Genomic DNA, 18,118 nt, shown 5'->3' with positions numbered 1-18,118 from the left:
TAACTGTTAGAAAGGGTTAGACTTGCAAGCTGGTGCTGAGCTGCACTCAGCAACCTGCTGTCCAACAGCCATGGCCTTTTTTATTTAAAAATATTTGCTTCCAGTTTCAGCTGCGTTCTTGGCTTGCTACAGTGCTCTACTGTCCTCTTCAATAGTAACTAAAATTCAATGCTAGTCTGATTTCCTTCTTTTATTGTTCTCATCACACTCCTGACCTACTGAGCCTTAGCGGGAGACCTGAGAAAACAGGGAGGTGCCCGTCTCAACAGGTTCAAGCTGCTCTGACAGCTTCAGTCCTTAGGGAGAGGAATCCCTACTGCTGTGTGTTTGCTTAAGTTCTTGGCCTCTTCCACCTGCAGAGGTGTGCAGTAATCCTCCAGGAAGACCGTTGCCAGATTGCTCAGCCTTCTGCTGGCTGAGAGAGAGAAGCGAAGCATGCACTCCACCACTGGGAGAGGTGTGGTCTGCTGGCATGACTGCGGTGTTGTCAGATACATCAGGGTTGTGACTGCTGACATGACTGTCTCTTCATTGGAGCTGGAGAGGCAATTTATTATGGGCTCTACTCCACTGGCCTCCAGGATATAGTCTTTGTTAGTTTTATCCAGGCACAGGTTGCAAAGACCACCTGAAATAGCGAAAAAAGCATCTATACATGCAAAACAAATTCTTTCTGCACCCTCATCCAGACACACTCCACACTCTCGAAGGCACCTTATTTGGGAATAAATGGTAACAGTCTGAGTGCTTTTCATATCTTTGTATGCACTTTGGTCCTAACCTGTGAGATGCTTGCCCTGAGTTGTCCTCAGATAGCTGCGTGATCCTTCCTTCTTTTCATAAGACAACACACAAAAATATTTTTCTTGAGTGGTAAGAGGAAAATCAGTCCTCAAGATACCAAGAACTATACGATAGATTTTTAATTGCCCTATGTAACCTTTTTTTTTTTTTTTTTCCAACTCAGTGCAGTAACGGCAATTATTTCCTTAAATGCAACTGCATAAATATCCCCTTTTTCTAAAGCGCCGATTGATATTTGGCAATTCCTGTTTTCTAGCACAAACACAAGCTTCCAGGTTTTGTGAGAACTGGAAAACTTCAAAGCTCTTCAAGAAATCTTCTCTTGATTCTTCCCCGAGATTTGCCAACAGGGCTCCTGCACGTCCTTAGAGGGCACTGCACGGCTGCACACGACGCGTGCTGCAGAACCAATCACCCGCGTCACAGCACCAAAGGGGCTGTAAGGCACCTTTTTTTTATTTTTTATTTTTCCCCAGTTTACTACAGACGTTTTAGAGAAACAGAAAACGGCATATGGATGCACTAAGAATGCTGTCCTTACCCATAGCAAATTCCACGAGGGTCTCGTTGTCTTCCGTCAGCATGTCGAGGAACAGGTCCAGCACCTGGAGCTGCCGCAGATACTCGTAGTTCCTGGGGTCGTAGGCGAAGTTGGCCAGGTTGGCCAGCACCTGCTGCTTGGCCTCTGCAAGGGAAAAGAGCGGCGTGAAACGAGGGGCGGCGGCACCTGGCGCCAGTACACAGAGATCTTTGCTGGATGGAAATTTCGCTTTTACACGCGGGGTTACCTGGGCTGTCTGTCACCTGGAACTCGGTGACGAGGGCCTGCAGATACTCCAGCCTCCCCAGCTCCATCCTGAGTTCTAAGAACTAGAACCTGGCGTTCAGCCGCGATCAGCCCGCGCCGCCGGCGGGAAAGACACCGACGCCGTCCGCCAACTCGCGGCCGCCATTTTGTGGGCGTTACTCTCAAGCGGCCGCCGGCGCCATTTTGTGGGTGTTGCGGCTCCTCCCGTCGGTCGGGCTGCGGCGTGGGAGGCCGGGACCGTTCCCGTGCGGGGTGGAGGGCGGCTGCCCGGGCGCCCTGCGCGTTGCTCGTTAGTGCCAGAGTGAACGCGCATCTCACTGTTCCAGTGTTTTCAGCAATCGCGTATTTTTAACGTTTCCTCTTTGTTCTGCAAAGATGCTCACCTGGTTGTTTGCACCCAGGCTCGGGCAGTTGCGCATCTGGGAGCTCCTCGTGCCCATGAACTCAGAAGCGCAGGCGCACAAGTGCTGCGGACAGCGGGGAAGGGCGGTACTGCCGGGTTTTGGTGGGGATTGGGACTCCCGGCTGGGGAAGAGCAATGCAAGGGGGATTTTTATGGAGTGGATAGGCAACAGTGAAGCCAAGAAAAGGAAGATATTAACAAAAGGCAGCAGATGTTTCCAGCCTGTTTACACAACGGGCTGATCTGAGGACAAAGCAGTGCCGTTGTTCTGAAGGGCAGCTCCCATGGAGCTGCTGCTTCTGAGCACCGCGAGCAGCGTCAGATGTGTTGGTGTGCAGGGAATGCAGTGAGATAGTAAGCTGAAGAATACAAGATGTAAGGGGTCCATAACATCTCTTAGTTTTGCTAACTCAAAAGGAATTTGCAAATAGCATCGCTTAGTTTAACCTCTTGCTAACTCAAGATGAATTTATTTCTTAGTTTAACCTTTTGCTGGGCCAAGCACATTCTCAAAAGGGAGCCTTCTCAAGTCAGTAGAAAGGTGCCCCCAAGAAAGCAGTGGAAAGGGAAGATAAGCAGGATAAGAAGTTGCTGAGGCATGCAAGGCGGGAGAAGAGCTCAGAACTGGGACAGAGGTTGGAAAGACATGGCATGGAAGACATCTGACTTCATCCCAGAGCAAACACCAGGTGGGGAGGAAGACACAGAGCCTTCATCCAATGGAAGCTACTGCTCATGCCCTGGGTGGAGGACAGTATGTAAATGAATTCCCGGAAAAGTAATGAGTATGTCTTGGGTAATACTGCTGAATATGTATGGTTTGGCTAATAAATGTATCGAGACCTCACTCTCTGGTGTGCAAGCTAGGAGGAGCGAGCCCCCTTGCAGCCGGCTTGTGGCACAGTGCTGAAATAAAGACATACCTGCTCTGATAACCTTACGTGGATTAGAGAGTTTGATTCCGCAAATCAACAGAAGCAGAGGTGCATAAACATCACACGTGGGTGGGCTTAGTAGAGATTGCCATTTCTTTTGTTGAAGCAATTGAATAGAATCATGGAACCGTAGAATCATTGAGGTTTGAAAAGGCTTCCAGCCAGCTCTTCACCCTTAGCAAAGTATGTACCTGTCAGATTCTTCTATAGATGAGGTTGGAAACAGTGCACTGATGTTACAGTGTCCTGCACTGACTGAAGGGCCCCTGATTTTCATTCAAAGGAAGCTGGACGTGGTCTCATCCACCAAATGCAGGGCCTCAAGGACAGGAACACTGGGCTGGTAGTAGCTCCTACCACGCAGTGAGCTGTTTGCTCATGTCCACCTTAAACAGAAGGGTGAGGAAAGAAGCTGCACTGAATGCAGCAGTGCTCTCAATGTTGCAGTACTGTGGGGAGACAGGGCAGGTTAAACTCAAGGTATTTATTTCTACATGGTATAAAAGTTCGGCCAAGCCTGTGCTAGCAACTTCAACTGTTAAAAAAATTACAGTGAGTGTGTGTATATATATATAAAAGTATGTGTATATGCATAAAAAGAAGTAACAAAGATTCTACAAATTACTTCAGTTTAAAATGTTGCCATATTAGCAGATTTAATGTAGGCCTTTGTAAATTTAAGTATTAGTGTACTTTAAGCCACATCTGTCATTACTAATATGTACGAGGGTGTGAGTGTAAGACAGGTAGAGAAGAGAAAGCAAATGCAGACCAAGCAAACCAGCAGGTGTTTGAGGATGGTGGGATTGACTAATAAGGGGTGAAAAACATTGCATTTGAAGAGGAAACATGCAATGATGAGTTCACAGGTACTGTATTTGTAGTCAAGTTTTGCAAGCACAAAACCAGTAGGAACTTTGTCTCCTGCAGTGATTTCACTGTGAGCAGTGTTTAGGAACAGCCCATGCCCATGGTGATTGGGTGATGCATCCCTGAAAACTGTACTCTGCAGGCCATGTATTCAGCATGTGGCAAGAGGCAGCCTGGAGGAGAGGAGCACTGGTACTCACCTTTCTGGGAGCTGCTTGGTCTGTTCCTTCTAGATTTTATCTTGTTTTGAGTTTAATCCAAGCTGGTTAAGAGATGGGAGGAACATTTTGCATTTAATTTAAGCTGTCTCATAGAGAAGAGTTTGGTAACATTCCCCAGGTTTATGGTCCGCAGAGATTTTTTGTAAGAGCTGGAGGCTGTGCTAATGCTGATTACATGACCTGTGCATGCATCTGACTGTTGTGTGCTGCATTACTGCAGGAAGTTTGTCCTGGTCGTACAGAAGGATCACTTGGCAGCAGGCAGTGTTGGCTGAAGCATGCAGCCCTCTTGCTCAGGCTGTTTGCTCAGGTGATATGGGCCGTATTTAATCATCTCACTGCTCTGTCCATGTTGCACAGACAAGTTAAGCATAGCTGTGGTATTTACAGCTTCAGGGGTAGCCTAATGACAGTGGTGCCAACTGATAGCTCAACAAAGTTAGAATTTGGTCAATTTCAGGTTCTGGTAGGTATGTTTCTTTTCTTGCAGTTACTAACCAGGTCTGCAAACTATGCCAGGCTCTTCATTTAAGTGATTTTGCAGTTCTGAGGTGTTTTAGAGTATGTGAGATGACAGTAACTTTTTTTTTTTTTCAAATCAAACTTTTCCAAGATTTACACTGGCAGACTATCTAAGTCTTATAGGGTTCACGGTCTTGCAATATTTCAAATGAACTTCCTGGTGAATGTTTCATAGCAGTAAGGAAAGGCGCTTGTTGCAAAATACGTTTCGCTTCGAAGTTAATGATACGGTTAATGACAGAGGGAGCAGGAAAGAGTATGAAGGGACTGGGTGAGGGTTATTTATCTCCTGCCATTTTTTCTTGTTCTGCTGACTCTGAGAGGTTTGTAACCTGGCTGAAGCATTAGTGTTTGTCCAGGGTTATTTTACTGTCTGTAGATGTTAAAAACAGCTCCTTCAAAGGGTGGTGGTAATTAAGCTGTGCTTGCTTTGTGTACTGGGACAACCATAAACCAATAGCAAGAACTTTTATTATTTTATTTTTCTTCTGGGCCTCAAGGTTCTTAAAGGCTGAGTATTGATGTACTGAGGGGCAATATTTATTATCCTGTAGCATGCTCAGTGTGCCCAGTGCTTTCAGTTACACATTGCAGAGCTGCTGCCCAAGGCAGCTGGGAGTTCAGGCTGGGAAGAGAGGTAGAGAGAGGAGGAGAGGCATCAAACAGAAAGGGAGGGAGCTAGTTTTCTCTATTATGGCAGTTCAGTCACATTATTTACCTGTGGAAACACAGCTTAAGTGTTATCTGTTCTCCATCTGAGATTTGTTTCTAACCTGTGCATTCTAAAGGTATGTGTAAGCAGCCAGGGGAGATAACCCTCTTTTCAGGCATCTTAAGTTGTGTAAGGCTGTTGGGAAGTTCTTAGTAAACAAGATGAAAAAAGTGAAAAGGATGGATTTGTATACTGTTTGTCTTCCCAGAAACCTCAGCTTCTGCATAAGACTCCAGTGACTCTAGCACTGAGTCTGAGAGTATCAAAGTATCAGCTCTATAAAGCACTCGTAACTCCATGTCCTAAGTTATATTACACTGCTGTGTACAGCTAGGAGATAATTAAAACTGAGAATTCTTTGCCGTAGCGTAGGAGGAGCTGACCTCTGTGTGTCAGCTCAGTTGGTGAGTTCCTGTTATTCCCCCTGTGCCTTGCAAATAGATACTTGTTTGTTTGCTTATGGGCAAGCTGGGGCTAAAGCATTGCAGGCAGTGCTGCGGCTGGTGCTGGACATTCCGTTACTCCCTCAGTTAAACTTTGTTTCCTGGGATAAATTCTGGTGGGCAGTACCTGGCCATATCTTGCCTGTTTTGTCTGGAACATTTGTAGCAGCGGAAGGATCTGGGACAACCTAATGCCCCATTTCTGGAAGGAAATGGAAAGGGAACGCAAAGGAGTGAACAGAATTTCAAATTTAAGAATTACGTAAAGGAAAAGTGTCAGTATGTTGAACTGCTTAGCTGTTTCATTTGTAATGACTAGAAGAGGTATGAGACTCAATCCCTCTGCATTGGTTTGTTTTGATGAAAGGAGGAAACCCCACCTTTTCCCTGGAAAAACAGCAAGTGGAAACTGTGGTTTTACTGCTAAGAATTTGATACAGTGGTTCTCAAGATTAAGTACTAAAATTGCTTTAGAAACTGCTTTCGCTTGCAGAGTTGAAAGCTATTACTTCTTCCAGTTCACTGACATATTGCAGTTCCATCTTTTGGATGTTCTAGAATGTTGAGCAATCTTCAGCTGCGGTACTTTGTGAGATATCTGCTCAGAGCACGTGGGATAGGAAATACAGTTCGCAGCTCAACAGAGGGAGTTCAGAGGCTGATGCAACTCTCGTGTTATTGCTGACAAATGTAACTCCTAGGAGTGTGTTGGGAAAAGCCTCTCATAGCCAAGAGACTGCATGGATGTGAGAGTTAACACCAATGTTTCCCACTGTATTTTTTCCCCTCAGATTTCTTTTTAAGTTATGGTTGAGCGAAATTGTCAATAATGAGATGATGTGAGTCTGAGACTAAAGAACTGAATTCATTTCCACAAGGGAGAACTCCAGTGGTGTTGAATTTGCCCTATATACGGCTGTTTACCTTCATTATATGTTGCTCTCCTGTGTTGTTTCGCACCCCCCCCCCCCCCCAAAAAAAAAAAATAGAATTGATCCCAGTTAATGCTGGAAAGAGATTTATTTGTAGAAGCCATTAATCTCTTTTTATGACACATCAGGAAGCACTTGAGATACTACTAATTATACAAAGCAGACACTGTAAGGTTTCAGTCCTTTTGTTTTTGTTGCTCTGGTGTGGAACTTTTGAAGCTTTGAAAATGTACTTGGCGTGAAGAACTCATATATACCTCATAGGAAAAAATATTTGATCTTTGTAGGTTCCTGCCTGAGTTGTGTGACTCATTTGGCAGCCCCCGCATTTTGTTTAGAGATGTGGAAAATAATAACACGCTTCCAGTCAGAACTGTTTGTCTTCTTTCCCCTTCCTCAACCTTGGGAGGCTACCAGGAAAGTTCATATAAGTCTGCACCAAAACTGCATGTTCAGAGTAGGTGAGTAATACTTATGCAAGAACTACCATTGTGCATAGCCATCAGTAATTATTTACCAGTGCTTGCGAGAGAAGTGTGCATATGAAATTCCAGTGACTTCAGAAAGGTACCAACTTAAATCAATTGAATCAACATTACTTTTATTTCTCAGAGCTGGTTGCCATGGATGTTGTTGTCCCGTGGCCTGCTTTAGGACAGCACAGTTCTGTCTGTCCTTTGGCTGGCACTGCCTGTTGGGCTCAGGTCTGCATTGCTCACGTGGAGTCTGACACAGCCCCACCGAACGGATGTGCAGAGAGGAAGGGTGACGGCTGTGGGATGCAGACACTTGTTTTCTCATCTGCCATCAGGGCTGGGTCTCGTGAGGCTTTGTACAGCAGCATAATTGTTATTTATTCTCATATGCTTGTGACGTGCACAACTGCTAGAGTGGGTTGACTTTCAGACTGTGATTCATTTGGCGTTTCACTGTATATGGCAGACTTCTCTGGAGGTACTTTTGAGGTATCTTTCAATCCGTTTTTTTTTTCCAGAGCATAGAAGCTGAGCACCATGAATAATGAAGCTGATATCAGGAAGAAACTTGAGGTGTAGAAGACATAGCGGAAATCATGGGTTGCATCCACCAGGAGACCTGAAATGGAAACCACAACTTAGTTAAAAAGAGGATACGTGGTAAAGGCAACTGTAATGACATTTATAGAAATGATAAATCTGACCAATCCAGGAAAATGCCCTGTACAAAAGATAAGCATTCATAAATGAGTTAAGATCTGTTCTCCAGATTCTAGAGCTTGTTTGTAGTCATTTCTCAGGCGATGTTTCTGTTTCTGTGAAAAGTATTTTCCAGTACACAGAGAAATCAGGAAAGAAAGGAAATTGTAACTTTTTCCCCATGCACTGATTGATTTTTTTACTCATCAGAGGACCTCTGTGTCATTGCCACTTTCTGGGTTTTGGAATGAGTGACCTTAGTACAACCCAGGTCAGAGATCAGAACAAATAAATAAGGAAATCTTTCCAAGACTGACATGTTTGGGTCTCTATATTGAAAACTTGTAACAGTGTGAGGAAAATTCACAGCACAGTGGGCATTATAACTAACTTTGAGAGCCTCAACGCAAAACATTTAGAAGAATGATATGTCAAGTGGGTATTTTAACACTAACACTGGAGAAGGAAAGGCAAAAGGTATTCGGGTAAAATGTATGATGCCTCCTCAACAGGTTGCTTATTTATATATGGAAATATCAGTGTAATTCTTCAATGTATTTTCTATCTCCAACAAGAAAGTGAGCTAATCTTGCTGTACTTTGTTTTCATAGAATGGTTTGGGTTGGAAGGGACCTTCAAGATCACCTAGTTCCAACTCCCTGCTGCAGGCAGCGACACCTCCCTCTACCAGGTTGCTCACAGCCCCATCCAGCCTGGCCTTGAATGCTTCCAGGGAGGGGGCATCCACAGCTTCACTGGGCAACCTGTTCCCGTGTCTCACCACCCTCACAGTAAAGAATTTCTTCCTGATATATAGTCTAAATCTACCCTACTCCAGTTTAAAACCATTTTCCCTCATCCTGTCACTATATGCACTTATAAAAAGTCCCTCCCCAGCTTTCCTGTAGGCCCTTCCGTGTTGGAAGGCTGCTATAAGGTCTCCTCAGAGCCTTATCTTCTCCAGGCTGAAGAGCCCCAGCTGTCAGTTTTGCCCATCTGCCACTCCTAACAGAGACGTCCCAGACCTTTTCTGCACTTTGAGAAAAGCAACTAACACGTTTTGCCTGGGAATGACATGACATACAGTGCATGTAGTCCCATTCATAGAACAGATAGTTGCTTTCCCACTGGATGAGATACAATTCAGTGCCTGGAGAAGAGAGCTAAAACCAGTAGAGGATTCACACTCAGGTTTGTATTTTGTCTGTCAGTCTTTTGAATTTGTTGCTATACTGCAGGAGCAGGTACTTAGCCAGGTTATTCAGTGGCTTTTGGAGTGAACTGTGAAATCTGTGAGTAATTTATTAGATTTGAGGGCATAACTAGTTTCCTTTCTTGCCTCTAGAGAAAAATGAATGCACTCCAGAACCAGGAATAACAATAAGTAGAAGAGGCTTTTACTATAAGCCTCTTCAGTTACGTAGAGCTGGTAATACCTCTGATGACAATAGATGTATGGATGTTTGCAATTTCTTGAGACTTCATAGATCAGTGCTAGGAAAGCAGTGAGAATTTTATGACAGCACGATCCTACTACTGTAATTCCTCTCTGTGCTCTGCCCTTCGAAGGAAACAAGTTCTCATCACTGCATGCCTATCGAAGCTGCCTGCCAAATGTGCAGCTTTTTCACTGTCAGCTGTTGCTTCTTAGGCAGCTACAGAAATTATCCTTGTTTGGCTGTGAGAAGGGCATTCCTTTCTGAGTCTTCCTTTTGTATTGCTCCCTCTGCATAATCAGCTGCCTGCATGGATCTGGAAACTCATTCATTCCTCTTCAATATGCTCCCAAATACTTATCATCGGTGTCTAAAAACCTTGTTTTTCTCCAATCTGCTTTAATAGGTTTTCTCACCTGTCAGAGGGGGTCCAATGAGAACAGTGATACTCTCCAGGATGGTGAAGAGCCCTAGAGCGCTCGAGAACCTGTCCATCTCCACCACGTCCATCAGCACCTGGAATGTGAGGGCTCCACTGCCACTCATGGCTATACTGAAGATGACGCAGTAGAAGATGAGCATGCTGAATTCAGCTGAGATGACACAAATGAAATTTCCCAGCCCACTCAGGAGCACGGCCAGGCTGTACAGGTAGATGCGTCTCCCTGTGAAGATTGTTTGTCCTGAGAGCAGCCCTGTCAGAGGGCGCATGAAGATGTTGATGAATCCAATAATGGAGATGAGGAGGGCTGCCCTGTGTTCCTCCAACCCATTCTGGATGGCATAAGGTACGAGGTAGATATGGGGTAACGCAAGCCCCATCATCATCCATGTCACTCCAATCGTGTAAATCTGGTACCTTTTGTTTTGACAGAAGATATCAAGAGCCAGGTAGTTCTGCAGCATCTGGAAACATGTGATCTTTCTGGTTTGTTCCTGGAGCTTTAGGTGAGAAGATGCTCTGTTGGACAGCTGAGCGTCTTCTGCTCTTCTCCCTGGCTCCTCTCCTGTACTGGAAAACTGCAGTAGTGATCCCAGTGCAAACTTCACTGGTCTCATAATAGCTCCACAAACACAACAGTTCAACAGGATTCCTCCAAAGATAAGAAAAGTATCTCTCCAGCCCATCTCATCTAGCAGGTATCGAGAAAGAAGCGGCCACAATGTCAAACCAATAGAGACACCGGTGGACGCCATGGCATTGGCCAGCGTTTGCCACCGCACAAAGTAGGAGCCCAGTGCAGTCACTCCTGCCTGGAAGCTGAAGCATGACCCCAGACCTAAAGATAAGAATGAAAGAGAAAATAGCAGCACATGATCTCTCTGTAGTGTCTTACAAGATTAAAAGAGCCCAAAACTCTGGTGTACCCACAGATGACTTCATCACAGCCCCCAGTGATTAATGATCAGTAATCCCAAATGGGGGGTGAAGAAGGATGTTGTGTATACTTTAGATTCCCTGTGTTCTCAGGAGTACTGAATACACTGCTCTAAGCTGATGTTCGAGCCACACTGCCATGCCCATGATTGTTCCAGAGTTGTTCTTGGGAAAAATGACCAGGACTTGGCTTTATACTGCATTCAGCAGGCAGAGTTGATTCCTGACGCTTTCACCAGGTTTCAGGGAGTTAATTATTGTTCATCTCTGTGCTGCACACAGACCTTAGCTTGCAAGAGTCAACAGGTTTGGTCCCAAAGTGATCTGGCTTCACAGATCAATTTCTCTTTGTTAGAAAAATAGCATGGATTGAAAAACAATTACCTAGGAGAAATATTTGGAAAGGATAAGTTCCCATCTGTTACTTCTGTTCAAAACCAACATAGTATTTGGTCAGAGAAAGATAACTCACATCTCCCCAGACTGGGAGTGGTGAAGTCTGTGCCCAGGATATTTGTGAAGGATGTTATCCCAACATTGCACTTCGAGGTGGGAAAAAGTCCCCTCTTCAAAGGCAAAAGGTTGTGAAGCTCCTAAGGAGAACAGACATTTTTGCTCTCTCTGTCACCCTTAGAGACCTGTAGCCTTTTCCAGGGAGAAGTACTTTGATATGAGCTGACTGGGTGAGATGTGTGTTAAAGGTGTGTGAAGGGCAAGCCTATCCAGCATGCAATTCCCAATGAGCTGTGGGGCTTTGATTTATTCTATTTCACAGCTAAGTGAAAAGCACGAGTGCTCAGTCCAGACTTCTACCACTTCGCAGCACAGCAGCTGGATTTCGCTGCTGTTCCTTGTACTTACCAGTGATGAGGCCAGCTGTTATGTAAAGCTGGCTGAGGGACTTGCAGAAGGAGCTGGACACCATGCCCACGCTGCTGAGCAGCCCTCCCACTATGACAGCAAACCTGCAGCCAAAGTGCTTCACAAGGATGCTGCACAGAGGCCCTGAGAGAAGAGAAATAAAATAAAAAGCAAGCAGTGAGGGAGAACAGAATTGTTCTGTGGGTGCTAGAATGCTGCAGTTATCAAACAATTTAGGTTAGAGAGCCTGTGGATTGTCCCAGCAGCAAAATTTAAGGAAGGAAACAGAAGTAGAAAATGCACTCCCTGATCCTCCGAAGAGCTTGGTCAGCTTGTCAGCAGAAGGGACTGCACCTGTGATCTGCTTGTGTTTTGGCCATGAAATAGGATTCCTAAGCTTCCCTGTGATTGATAGTAGCTAATAATCCTGGAAATGGAAGTGTAATTCTGTTCTCATGTTGTGTCAGTTCTACAAACAATTTGGAAAAGGATAGGACTTGAATTTCCATGTCCCTGAGTAAGAGATACTGAACAAAGTGTTATTTCTGCTTGCATATTTCTACTACTCTTTCACTGTGTTTTTCAAATATTCAGCCACAGAAGATTCTAAATTGTCCTTGGTGTCTTCTACATAGGTGAAATTCTCTGCAGGAGGGCAGGTTGACTCTGGAACAGATCAAGAACAGGAGAAAAACAGGGATTGTCCTTGAGGGGGATAATTTGAAAATGTCTATGGAGGTGTATGCATGTTTGCATTGGAATCAGTCTAAGCTTCAGGCTGTGGCATCCATGCTCCAGCTTATGGAGCTGACCTGAAAGCTGTCTCCATGAAAACAGTACAACGCTGTTGTCAGTTCAGCTCTTTCCAGATGTCTGTTTTAGCATACCTGGCCAGCGTGGGTAGCCATGAGGACCCAAGCCTCTTTGCAGGCTGTGCACATCCCTGATCTTTCTCCAACACCACAAGACCTGGGTCTTCCTGGTGGAGCAGAAATGTGGGCATTGGGCTCGTGTTGCTTGCAGGCTTTTCTAAGTAGGAGTTATGCTATTTCATCAGCAAAACCAATTGACAAATAGACATGGAGGTATGTGAGTAAAGTTAGTTGATTCATTAATTTTCACAGGCTGTTTGTTGGTGAGTTCTGTGAGAGTGGGGTAAATTACAAGGTTGCTAATGCCATAGATTTTGGGAGACGATGATGTTAGTTCAGACCTGCAGGCTGCCAATGGAAAACATTTCTCTCTGCATGTTCTGATGGAGGAGGCTTTAATGGCAGCTTCATTTTGTGTTTCTGCCAGGGTCTGCATTATTTTCAAGGCTTACTAATTTTTTTCCTCTTCTTAACACTTAAAATTATGTAAGTAAATTCAAAAAGTCTGCAAGCTTCAGAGTTAGGAATCAGCACGGGGAAAATAACCTGTGGAAAAGTTTTGGTTTGAAATAAAATCTGCATAATCAAGCAAGCAGCTGAACGTTCTTAACATTAGGACTGTAATTGTGTGCATTTTGATCTGCTTGGGAGATTTTCACCTTGGACTTCAACTGGCCTTTGAAGAAGTATTCATCGGGCTCAGCAAACTAGTGACTGCATTCTGTTCCAGCAAAACTGCTGCACTTGAACTTGCGTGAGTCTGGAGAGTTGCAGTGGCCTTACAAATTCTGTTAGTGCATGTGATCACCATGAGGCTATTCTTTCCTTGTGTAATTAATCCCTTTTGGATCTATATTGGCTGTCTTTACATTAACTTTCACTGTGGTCCCAGCCTCCCACAAAACAATTACTTCATTATTGAAGACAGAATTGATATGTCCTCACAGAGGCCGCCAGACTTATCTTTCCTAGGCGTGCTGGGACCGAGCTGCTTTTCAGACCATTCCCAGAGCCACTGGCTCCTGTTCTTTTCCTGGTTCCTACAGCAACCAGACCACAGGTCATGCCCAGCAGCTTCTCAAGTCAAACAGCCATGGCACCGCTCTGTTTCTGTTGAACTTCAGTGTCGATTCCTTCTGTAGCTGCTTTGCCTGAGGTCTTCCCTCTGTGCCTTGCAACTCTGGGACTACCTGCTTCCACTAAGGTGCAAACTCTTTTTCCCCCATATCCAGCTCTCAGCCAAGTATTGCACAGTGAAACTTAACCTGCTGCAGCCATCACGTCAGTGTGACTCAGGGCTCTGCTTTTTTTTTCCCCTCATACTGCTGCGTCACCTTTCAGCAATACTGGAAGAGGGCAGGTGTGAACGAAGGGAGCAGCTCAGGTATATGGGAGTCGTTATACACTTTGCTGGATGGAGTTCAGATGGACTGTATATCACACAAGCATGGTGGGTGTATGAGGAGGGGCCAGCAGCAACATGAACCATTTACTGAGAAGCTCTCGAGCTGCTGGGTATGTTTTACTCTCCTATGCAGGAATAGGAGCTCTGTATGCCCCCTCCCGTGCAACTCCCACATTTTCTGTAGGGAAGAAACAGTGCTTAGTGCTCCTGGGTGATTCACTCCTTGTCCGCAAAGCAGCACCCTCCATCCACCCCCTTCAGCTGCAGGGTGCTACCTGGCCCAAGTTCTGCATTAAACCAGTTGTGCGATACCTGCTGCTGCACGCTGTGCCACTGCCCAAGGAGCTACTTTCAGCCCTGAGCCTCAGCTGGTAGCCTGGGGGAGCAGAGCTGGCATGTGGAAGGGCATGAAGAAAGTACCCAAGATCCAGCCCTACTTGCCAGCTTATTTAAAAATAACTGTGAAAAATAATTAAGTTCTCATTGTTCTGGAGAAGCTGGGCTGAGAAAGAGATTCACCTTCCTCGTTTTAGTTATCCGTTAGAGTGGTGGATGGGAACTTGGTATCTGCGGACACTTGGTGCTGGGCTCTGTGGGCATGGAAATCGCTGGGAGGTGCCCTTCACTGCCGAGCAACCGGCCCCAGACCTCCCTCTCCCTTCCTCCTCAAAGAAATGCTGAGTACCCTCCTAAGGCCCTGTGTCCACGCTGGAGCCACAGGAGGCAGCGGAGGGCATCCCTACAGCCTCTACTTACCACCTGCGTGCAGCACAGCAACCATGATGGAGGGGAACCACGATGTCTCGCTGTTGGTGGCCTGGAACTCATGCTGGAGGTCAGTGAAGAAGACGCCGATGCAGGAGGGGAAGCCCAGCGTCAGCCCCTGCAGCACCACTGAGGCCACCAGGACCATCCATGCCCATCCCCGGTCCTGGACTTTGGCAGTTCCTCGTGCTGCTGCTCCTCCTTGGGCCATGGCTTCTTTCTACTCACAGGCAGCCTGCTGGGGAAGGGAGTGCAGCTACCATGCAGCCCTCAGTCCAGGAAACGGACCTACGAAGACAAGGGCTGTGGGTATTCCCTGGGCTCAGAGGCACCAGCGTGTCCCAAGCCCTTGGCAGTGCACACTCTGGACTTCTTGCATTGCATTTCTTCCAGGACTCCTTTCTCTCTACAGGATCCTGGAAGATTGCTCGAGAAATGACTGCCTTCCCCTTTTATATTGCACAAGACAGTGAGCGCAGCCAGGTACAGGACAGGACCACACCTCCTTTGAGGTATGAACTGGCCTTACCCAGTTCCACCCTTATTTTCCCTTTCACCTGCTTTCATCATACAGAGTCCCCTTGCTGGCAATTGCTAAGGTCACCAAGTCCTCACACTGAGAGGAGTGACCAAAAAACTCTGCAAATGCCAAGAAAAATAGAAACATATAAGGCTTGTATGTGGCAGCATACTGTTGCACTGCACATACAGTTCAAATCACTAGTGTTGAAAAAACATTTTAGAAGTCACTGATTAATTAGGATCCAGTGATCTCAGATATACTTCCGCTATATCTCTGTCTAGATCTGAAGATGAGAGATCCCAAGTTTGCTTGCTGTGAGATCAGCAGCATGAAACAAGAGTATTTCACATGAATAAAGGCACAAAACAAATCTTTGGCAGCTGGACAAGCTCAAGAAAAGCACTGTAAGGTTTGCACCGCACAGTATTTATTTAGCACTAGACTAATGCCCCTCCCCTACAACAATAGCTACAACTGAGTGTTGTGTGCAGCTTTAAGAATGAATAATAACTCATTCTAGCTCATTATTTCAAGCTTGCCATGGCAACACGCTCAGAATCAGTTCCATACCTGGGGCTGGACCAGGCCTGGCGACGTGAGGGGCTGAAGCGCAGTGCGGGTGGCTCATTGTGGCGTGCGGGGTGCTTCTGCTTCAGCAGTGCCCAAAAGCTCTGATGAAGTCTTTTGCAACGTTACCCTCAGCATCATTCTGTAAACAGGGCTGCTGTGCCGGCTGGCTTGCAGCCAGGGAAAAAAGGGCTGCAAGCAGAGGGGGCCCGTGGGAAGGGGCTCTCACATGCAAATCATGGTGGGGGTGCTCAGCATACTTTAATCCTTTGTCCACTTTAGCTGGGTGCAGATAATGCAACTAATTCAAGTGCTTGTCTCTCTGGTTTGAATTTGCTGGATGACAGCCTAAAACCTCTCCCCGGCAACAGCAAACCCCCAAAAAAAGGCAGAAGCACAGCTCCTCTCTGTTCCCAGCCACCCTGTCCAACATCTGAGTGTGTCCAGCAGCAGATTTCTGCAGCTCAGGCTCACGGGGGAGAGTAGAGCTGGGGGTCACGCACTTGCCATGGCTTTTGCCTGCTGCTGGCCGCCGGGCAGTGTATCCCTGTGGCCTCCGAACCTTCAGCATCAGCCAGGCCTCAGGCTGTGAGCAGCTCTGGGACTTGCAGTCGGCTGCCAGGTGGTGCCTCACCGCCTTCTGCCTGTGCAGAGTGAAGGGAGTGGGTTTGTTCAGCGCTCAGCTGGCCATGCCTGCCGAATGGCTTCGCAAAAATGGCTTTTAATCCTTCCCGAGTGTGAATGTGGCAGGCTGCTGCATGCTCTGCTGCGGCCATGTTGTCCTCAGCCTGTTCCTCAGTTGTGTCGAGACCAGGACCAGCACAAAGCTGAGGCAGATTCTCACAAGCTCGAATGCTTGTCTCATACTGATTGCACTGGGATTTGGATTGGGGCTCGCAGCAAGGCATGCATGAATGCTTGCTGCAAACTGTGTGTTGGTCAGAGCCGAACTGGTCAGCAGTTCCGTCTCTGCTTCACCTATCCTCTTCAGTTTCTCTCTTTCGGCTCTGAATGTTGTTTTTGCTGCAGTGACCATCAAGATGCTGAGTTCAATCTTTGCTGGATTTCCTTTGGGCAGCGCAGCAGGCCTGGAGCTTTTCCTTATGGCAGCACATCAGGAGTGCTCGAACAGTGCTCGTTTCCCATTCCCGTGCTTCTGTTTCCCTCAGCTGTGATGGGGGACTGCAGCTGCTGCGATGAGAGCACACAGCAGGGCTGCTGGTGGCTCTGTGTGCATTCACATGGGGCATTTGCACAGCTCCCCTCCTCAGAAGAGCTTTACATTCAGCCTGCAGATGACGACAGTATCTATATGTCAGCCTCAGTGAGAGCTGGCAGCTGTGGGCATCCCTGTGGAGGGAAGAGCAGACCAATTCTTGTCCCAAACTTCTCATAGGGTCACAGCAGCAGGAAGAGAACCCAGGAGTGTGTACAGGGGGAGGCTCTGAGCCCAGAAGATACCTATGGTTGGGAACAGGGAGGGCAGCAGGAAGAAATGTTCTCTAGTTCACAGTACACTAACTCTGCACCCTGCTTCATGGCATGCAGCATCCTCCTGCTGCCCCACCTCAGCCTGGTGTGAGCTGGGCATGTGTTTATGAATGTAAAATAGGCTGTGTGCACAGAGGCAAGATGTTTACTATAAACAGAGCCAGGCGGTAAAATCTGGGGGGGGGGTCACTCTGTGTCTGTTGGGGGTAGGAAGGCCAAGCACTTCTCTTGGTAAACAGCTCTGTAAGTGACTTTTTAAGTTCATTTTCATCCTTTGTTTTGTGCCAGGTGACTTTCTCAAGGTCACAGCATTGCTCCCACCTTCTCCCCCTGCAAAGGGTATCAGAGCCTTGCTGGCACCAATAAGTTTCTAATTAGGCTGAGCAGCCTCATCTGACTCGACTCCCCTCCACTCCCCTCCCCTCCCCCACATTCTCCCCACCTATTTTGATTCCCAGTTGCATTTAAGCCTGGCTCCTTGCCTAGTACAGCCTTCGGGCAGATGTCCCAGTACTGTCCCTATTTTCTTGGCTTGCTCTCAGCTCTGCCTGACTGCCCTGAGCTCATCAATTACCAAGACACAGGTGGAGTACCAGGTGGGATATTGGTTTTGGGTGGCCAAAAATAACTCTCACCCAGTACTGAAGACTTTGGCTTGGAGATGGGAAATGGGAATTGAAGTGAGTGATGTCAGTGGTGCAGGTGCTGACAGCTTCTGTTGGCTTGGAAGAATTTGGCAAGATACAGCTTGCTCTGGTGGGTGACTGCATGTGGTTCTCCTGCATACTGGCCCTTGCCCTCCTGACTGCTGTGTTCCTCCCCATGCAGCCTGTGGCTGTCCTGCATGCACTGAGGATGTTTGGTGAACAGAAGGATGGCTTCAGAGCCCAGTCTGAGAAAGATGTGCTTGGCCACCTTGGCTCTCGCTCTTATTAATGGGGAGTTAATGGCTGACTGCTTGGATGAGGTGTAAATCCCACTGCTGTTAGCTGTGC

The 18,118-nt window shown here is 46.7% G+C and overlaps 2 protein-coding genes across 2 annotated transcripts; both read right to left on the bottom strand.

Moving 5' to 3' along the window:
* On the bottom strand, positions 1 to 1,773 carry ARMC7 (armadillo repeat containing 7). The gene is made up of 3 exons (XM_042833142.1): positions 1,593 to 1,773; positions 1,346 to 1,489; positions 1 to 628 (listed from the first exon to the last, which is right to left on the bottom strand). The coding sequence occupies exons 1-3, from the start codon at positions 1,657 to 1,659 to the stop codon at positions 291 to 293; spliced, it is 549 nt and encodes a 182-aa protein (XP_042689076.1). The 5' UTR covers positions 1,660 to 1,773; the 3' UTR covers positions 1 to 290.
* A 4,946-nt stretch (positions 1,774 to 6,719) lies between these two features.
* Positions 6,720 to 14,978, bottom strand: SLC16A5 (solute carrier family 16 member 5). Its single transcript, XM_042833008.1, has 4 exons — positions 14,534 to 14,978; positions 11,501 to 11,644; positions 9,678 to 10,541; positions 6,720 to 7,745 (listed from the first exon to the last, which is right to left on the bottom strand). Exons 1-4 carry the CDS (start codon positions 14,751 to 14,753, stop codon positions 7,510 to 7,512), a joined length of 1,464 nt encoding a protein of 487 aa, XP_042688942.1. The 5' UTR covers positions 14,754 to 14,978; the 3' UTR covers positions 6,720 to 7,509.
* Positions 14,979 to 18,118: the final 3,140 nt, after the last annotated feature.

This window comes from Centrocercus urophasianus, unplaced genomic scaffold, assembly GCF_019232065.1.
Source record: "Centrocercus urophasianus isolate 14NV4802_14NV808 unplaced genomic scaffold, USGS_Curo_1.0 seq_40, whole genome shotgun sequence".
In the NCBI taxonomy this organism is placed as follows: domain Eukaryota; kingdom Metazoa; phylum Chordata; class Aves; order Galliformes; family Phasianidae; genus Centrocercus; species Centrocercus urophasianus.
The sequence above is the reverse complement of the archived record's forward strand: the minus strand, read 5'-3'. Positions and strand labels throughout refer to the sequence as shown.